This window comes from Oryctolagus cuniculus, chromosome 4 (assembly GCF_964237555.1).
Source record: "Oryctolagus cuniculus chromosome 4, mOryCun1.1, whole genome shotgun sequence".
Classification (NCBI taxonomy): Eukaryota; Metazoa; Chordata; class Mammalia; order Lagomorpha; family Leporidae; genus Oryctolagus; species Oryctolagus cuniculus.
This window is the reverse complement of record NC_091435.1, coordinates 124,877,717-124,884,306: the sequence shown is the minus strand read 5'-3', so window position 1 is coordinate 124,884,306 and position 6,590 is coordinate 124,877,717. Positions and strand designations below refer to the sequence as shown.

Here is a 6,590-nt window from a genome sequence, read left to right as displayed (position 1 = left end):
TCTCCCATGCGGGTGCAGGGCCCAAGCACTTGGGCCATCCTCCACTGCACTCCCGGGCCACAGCAGAGAGCTGGCCTGGAAGAGGGGCAACCAGGACTGGATTCGGCGCCCCTCCTGGGACTAGAACCCAGTGTGTCGGCGCCGCAAGGCGGAGATTAGCCTGTTGAGCCACGGCGATGGCTGGGGATGTGTTCTTACAACTTCAAATTTGCACTCCTGCAGGAGATTTTGAGAGGTTCCAAAGGGGAAGACAGGGAGACAGGGATCCAGGATGAGCTGACCTGAATTGAAAGATTGAAAGGGATCAGGTAAGAAAGGACGGGGGAGGGAGCCTCAGGGAAGAATTGGGATGTGAGCCTGGACTGGGGATAAAGGCGTGAGACTGAGCTGAGGACAGTGTGTCACCTCGAGGTGCAGCTTCGAGAAAATGATGCACATGAAAAATGTTCGTCCAACCATACAGGCTTTGCAAAATTTTTCTAAAGTAGCTTTTTATATCACCTCCCATCACTGATAAAGACATTGAGGCACAGAAATTAAGTGACTTACAACCACACTAAAATAGTGGCAGAACACAGTGCAAAGTGATGTCTCTAATTCAGATCTCTTGATTTTCCGCTCAGCTTTTTTATAGCCCTAAGGAAAGAGCTTGGCCTGGTGTAAGTTTTCTATACTTAGAGGTGAAATAGGATACCCTTTCTCACTTTTGATGTGAGGGACCTACCTACAAGTGGGGTTGATGGGAGAATGGTTGGGGCTGACCTTCGATAACCAAGACAGGGACACTTTAACTGACATGAAGACTCTTCTAAACCCCAAACCCACGATGATGTCACACGTTGTTGCCAAGTGTACCAGAGATTATTATGAGGCTCTCTTCACAAGGGCTCTCAGTTCCTAGTCCAGATCCATAAATTGCACATGAGCAGGAGGCTCGCTGATTGAGAGATGACAATTAAGTAGCAAGTAGTGGCAAGCTGAGTCCACTGGGATGAGGCTCACAAGCCCTCGGGTGCAACTCTATCACGGTGCCTCATCACAACTTGTATCATTTCAACACTGGCCATTTCCCCAGCACTCAGCTTGTTAGAATGGCCAGCAGAAAGAAATGCTTGGTCCTAGGATTTCTTGCATTTTTGTGGGCTGAATGGGGCACTGAAGGCCAAGAAGAGGAGGAACAGACCTGCAGGTTGCTGGGCAAGTTTGACTTGAATGGGTATGTAGACGCCCAAAACCACTCAGTGATCATTGGAGGCCTGTTTCCTATTCACTCCAGGACCATCCCAGCGAACGAGTCTATTTTGGAGCCAGTATCAGCAAAGTGTGAAGGGTAAGCCTCTCGCAGTCTTCTCTCTATAGCAATAGCAGGGGCGGGGCGCAGCAGAGGGTGTGATGGACAGTGTCTGCTCCAGGATCCCTGACTATCTGTTTGACTCAGGATAGACAGTTCTTGTTTCTGGGCCTCAGTTTCTCCAAGGTGAACATTCTAGGATTGCTTACAAATTGGAACAGGTTACTCTCCAGTGGGTGTTTGCCCACTTAGGCATCTCAGACAAAAAGGAGCACATTTTGTATAATACGAACATTGCTCCTCTGAGAGGGGTCAACATCTCCTGAGAGCCTGCTAGAATGTGGAATCCTGGGCTCAGACCTGCTGCGTCAGAATCTGCGTTTTTGACAGCCTGCCTGGTGATTCAGGCACGCAGTGAGGGCTGAGAAGCACTGAAGCAGAATTAGGAAAGCACTGTTATAGTTTTATTGCTGGTTGTTATAAACTAATTCACCTCAAGTGAGAATGCAGCATGTTGGAACAATGATTGACTTCTGACCTAAAATTAATGGCAAGGTTCCTTCAGTTGCTGAAGGCTTCCTCCCCGCATCCTCTCACCTCCAAGCTACCAGGTCAGGAAATGAGCCCAGGCTGGATCATCTGGTTTGCTAGATTTTCAGTGCAAAGAAAGGCAAGCGACCGTACACACACGCACACACAGACATATACAAACACACGCACATGCACACACAGACACACAGACCCCACATTTGAGTGACATACTTAAAAGAAAAAGAAGCTAGTTCCTTGACAAAGTAGTTCTTTTTGTTGTCCCATATTCTTTCTCAGCCCTTTATTTGCACGAATCCATGTTGTTTATGTAGTTTTGGCCAGAGAACATTTACAACTCCTGTCAGGTGTTGGCGTTCTATGGTAAGGATTTCCATGATGCCACATGGTATTTACACACTTAATTGTAAGTGTATGTTGTAGATATTGTAGCAACTTCTAACATCATTAAATTTTACTGGTCACAACTTCTTTCCTTTGATCCTATATCATGCTTCATATTTGAGATATCATTAGAGAAATGCATCACCTGTAATGTTGGCAAAAAGATTTCAATTACTCCTTATTTATCTCTGGCATCTCCTTTTCTAAAAAGATTTATTTATTTAAAAGAGTTACACAGAGAGAAGGAAAGGCAAATAGAGAGAGAGAGAGAGAGAGAGAGAGAGAGGTCTTCCATCTGTTAGTTCACTCCCTAATTGGCCGCAACAGTCAGAGCTGTGCCCATCCTATGCCAGGACTCAGGAACTTTTTCTAGGTCTTCTCGTGTTTGTGCAGGCTCCTAAACGCTTGGGCCATCTTTTAGTGCTTTGCCAGTCCATAGCCGAGAGCTGGATCTGAAGTGGAGTAGCCTGGTCTTAAACCAGCGCCCAAAAGGATACTGGCACTGCAGGCGGCAGCTTTACTTGCTATGCCACAGTGCCGACACCATCTTGGCATCCTCTTTTTTTTAAAAAATTTTATTTAATAAATATACATTTCTAAAGTACACGTTTTGGATTATAGCAGCTTTTCCACCCATAACCTCCCTCCCACTGAGAACCATCCCATCTCCCACTCTCTTTCCCATTCTATTCTTCATCAAGATTCATTTTCAATTTTCTTTTTATACAGACGATCAACTTGGTATATACTAAGTAAAGATTTCAACAGTTTACACCCACACAGATACACAAAGTGTAAAGTACTGTTTGACTAGTAGTTTTACTGTTAATTCACATAGTACAACACATTAGGGACAGAGATCTTACAAGGGGAGTAAGTGCACAGTGACTCCCATTGTTGATTTAAGAATTGAAACTCTTATTTATGAGGTCAGTAATCAACCGAGGCTCTTGTCATGAGCTGCCAAGGCTATGGAAGACTCTTGAGTTCACAAACTCCAACCTTATTTAGACAAGGCCATAGTCAAAGTGGAAGTTCTCTCCTCCCTTCAGAGAAATGTACCTCCTTCTTTGATGGCCCATTCTTTCACTGGGATCTCACTCACAGAGATCTTTCATTTAGGTCATTTTTTTCCCACAGTCTCTAGGCTTTCCATGCCTGAGAAACTGATGGGGTTTTTAGCCAGATCCAAATGCCTTAAGGGCTGATTATGAGGCCAGAGTGCTGTTTAGGACATCTGCCATTCTATGAGTTTGCTGTGTATCCCGCTTTCCATGTTGGATCGTTCTCTCCTTTTTAATTCTATCAGTTATTATTAGCAGACACTAGTCTTGTTTATGGGCTTCCTTTGACACTTAATCCTATCATTATGATCAATTATGAACTGAAACTGATTACTGTGACTAGTGAGATGGCATTGGTACATGCCGCCTTGATGGGATTGATTTGGAGTCCCCTGGTGCATTTCTACCTCTATCTGGCATCTTCTAACTGGTTTTCATAATTACAGTGAAGAAAAAGAAAGAGGGAAGAGAAGCACTTTTGCTTACAACTAAATTATTATAAGTCAGCTCATAATTTATTACAGACATTTTCAATCCTTAATAACATAAAATGGAAATTTAGAGTTTTTCATAATATAGAACACTAATGTTTTATAAACTGAATGCTTAATTTGCTCTCCACTCTTCACTGGAATTTCTGAAGGTTATTTGCCTCTAAGAGGAAATTATATATGTATAAATTTTCATAAAATCCATGCTTCAATAAGAATAACTAGCCATAGTCACTGAAAGCAGTGGTGAGCAGTAACCACGTCCTATCTGAAACATCCTCCACTTACCAGAGATGCAGAGAGGATTTGCGTGCACTTGCTTGGCTTTCCATTATGCATTGGCATTTATGTGCATCTAATAAAACTGTGTGTTTTCTTTTTAACTTTTATTTAGTAAAGGTAATTTCCAAAGTACAGCTTATGGATTACAATGGCTCCCCTCCCATAACTTCCCTCCCACCCACACCCTTCCCATCTCCCGCTCCCTCTCCCATCCCATTCACCTCGATTCATTTTTCAATTATCTTTATATACAGAAGATCTATTTAGTATATATTAAGTAAAGATTTCATCAGTTTGCACCCACACAGAACACAAAGTGTAAAATACTGTTTCAGTACTAGTTATAGCATTAATTCACATTGAACAACACATTAGGGACAGAGATCCCACATGAGGAGTAAGTACACAGTGACTCCTGTTGTTGACTTAACAATTTGACACTCTTGTTTATGGCGTTAGTAAACTTCCTAGGCTCTTGTCATGAGTTGCCAAGGCTATGGAAGGCTTTTGAGTTCTTCGACATCAATCTTATTGACAAGGTTATAGTCAAAGTAGAAGTTCTGTCCTCCCTTCAGAGAAAGGTACCTCCTTCTTTGATGGCCCATTCTTTCTACTGGGATCTCACTTGCAGGGAGCTTTCATTTAGTTTTTTTTTTCCAGAGTGTCTTGGCTTTCCATGCCTAAAATACTCTCATGGGTTCTTCAGCCAGATCCAAATGCCTTAAGGGCTGATTTTGAGGCCAGAGTCCTGTTTAGGACATCTGCCATTCTTTAAGTCTGCTGTGTATCCCACTTTCCATTTTGGATTGTTCTCTGCCTTTTTATTCTATCAGACACTAGTCTTGTTTGTGTGATCCCTTTGACTCTTAGACCTATCAGTGTGATTAATTGTGAACTGAAATTGATCACTTGGACTAGAGAGATGGTATTGGCACAAGCAACCTTGATGGGATTGTGTTGGAATCCGCTGGCACATTTCTAACTCCAGCATTTGGGGCAAGTCCAATTGAGCATGTCCCAAATTGTATATCTCTTCCCTCTCTTATTCCCACTCTTATATTTAATGGGGATCACTTTTCAGTTAAATTTAAACACCTAAGAATAATTGTGTGTTAATTACAGAGTTCAAACAATAGTATTAACTAGAACAAAAAATACTAAAAGGGATAAAGTATTAAATTTTACATCAATACTCAGGATAAGGGCTGATCAAGTCACTGTTTCTCATAGTGTCCCTTTCACTTCAACAGGTTTCCTTTTTGGTGCTCGGTAAGTTGTCACCAATCAGGGAGAACATATGATATTTGTCCCTTTGGGTCTGGCTTATTTCACTCAGCATGATGTTTTCCAGATTCCTCCATTTTGTTGCAAATGACCAGTTTTCATTGTTTTTGACTGCTGTATAGTATTCTATAGAGTACATGTCCCATAATTTCTTTATCCAGTTTACTGTTGATGGGCAATTGGGTTGATTCCAGGTCTTAGCTATTGTGAATTAAGCTGCAATAAACATTAAGGTGCAGACAGCTTTTGTGTTTGCCAATTTAAACTCCTTTGGGTAAATTCCAAGGAGTGGGCTGGCTGGGTCGAACATTTGTCTGTGTCTCCATTTGAATTTCAGCATCATTTTTTCCGGATCTGAGAAGAATTTCTTTGGCATTTTGATTGGTATTGCTTTGAATCTTTAAATTGCTTTTGTGCGAATGGACATTTTGATGATGTTGATTCTTCCAATCCATGAGCATGGAAGATTTTTCCATTTCTTGGTATCCTCTTCTATTTCTTTCTTTAAGATTTTGTAATTCTCATCGTAGAGATCTTTAACGTCCTTGGTTAAGTTTATTCCAAGGTATTTGATTGTTTTTGTAGCTATTGCAAATGGGATTTATCTTAGCAGTTCTTCTCAGCCATGTGCCTGTGTATACAAAGGCTGTTGATTTTTGTGCATTGATTTTATATCTTGCTACTTTGCCAAACTCTTCTATGAGTTCCATTATTCTCTTAGTAGAGTTCTTTGGATCCTCTAAGTAAAGAATCATATCATCTGCAAAGAGGGATAGTTTGACTTCTTCCTTCCCAATTTGTATCCCTTTAATTTCTTTTTCTTGCCTGGCTAAGACTTCCAGAACTATATTGAATAGCCGTGGTGAGAGTGGGCATCCCTGCCTGGTACCAGATCTCAGTGGAAATGCTTCCAGCTTTTCCCCATTCAATAGGATGCTGGCCGTGGGTTTTTCATAAATTGCTTTGATTGTATTGAGGAATGTTCCTTCCATACCCAGTTTGCTTAGAGTTTTCATCATGAACGGGTGTGGTATTTTATCAAATGCTTTCTCTGCATCTATTGAGATAATGGTAAGGTTTTTCTTCTGCAGTCTGTTAATGTGGTGTATCACATTGATTGTTTGGCAAACATTGAACCATCCCTGCATTCCAGTGGTAAATCCCACTTGGTCTGGGTGGATGATCTTTCTGAAGTGTTGTTGCATTCTATTGGCCAGAATTTTATTGAGAATTTTTGCATCTATG

At 41.5% G+C, this 6,590-nt stretch overlaps 1 protein-coding gene across 1 annotated transcript in view; it reads left to right on the top strand.

Annotated features, from left to right (window-relative positions):
* Nucleotides 1-649: 649 nt before the first annotated feature.
* The window catches only part of LOC100344746 (vomeronasal type-2 receptor 1), a 29,358-nt gene continuing 23,417 nt past the window's right edge, over nt 650-6,590 (top strand). Inside the window, exon 1 of the mRNA XM_002716277.5 lies at nt 650-1,330. Coding sequence (XP_002716323.1) covers nt 1,092-1,330 — 239 coding nt within the window. The 5' untranslated portion in view covers nt 650-1,091. The remainder of the gene's footprint in view (nt 1,331-6,590) is intronic.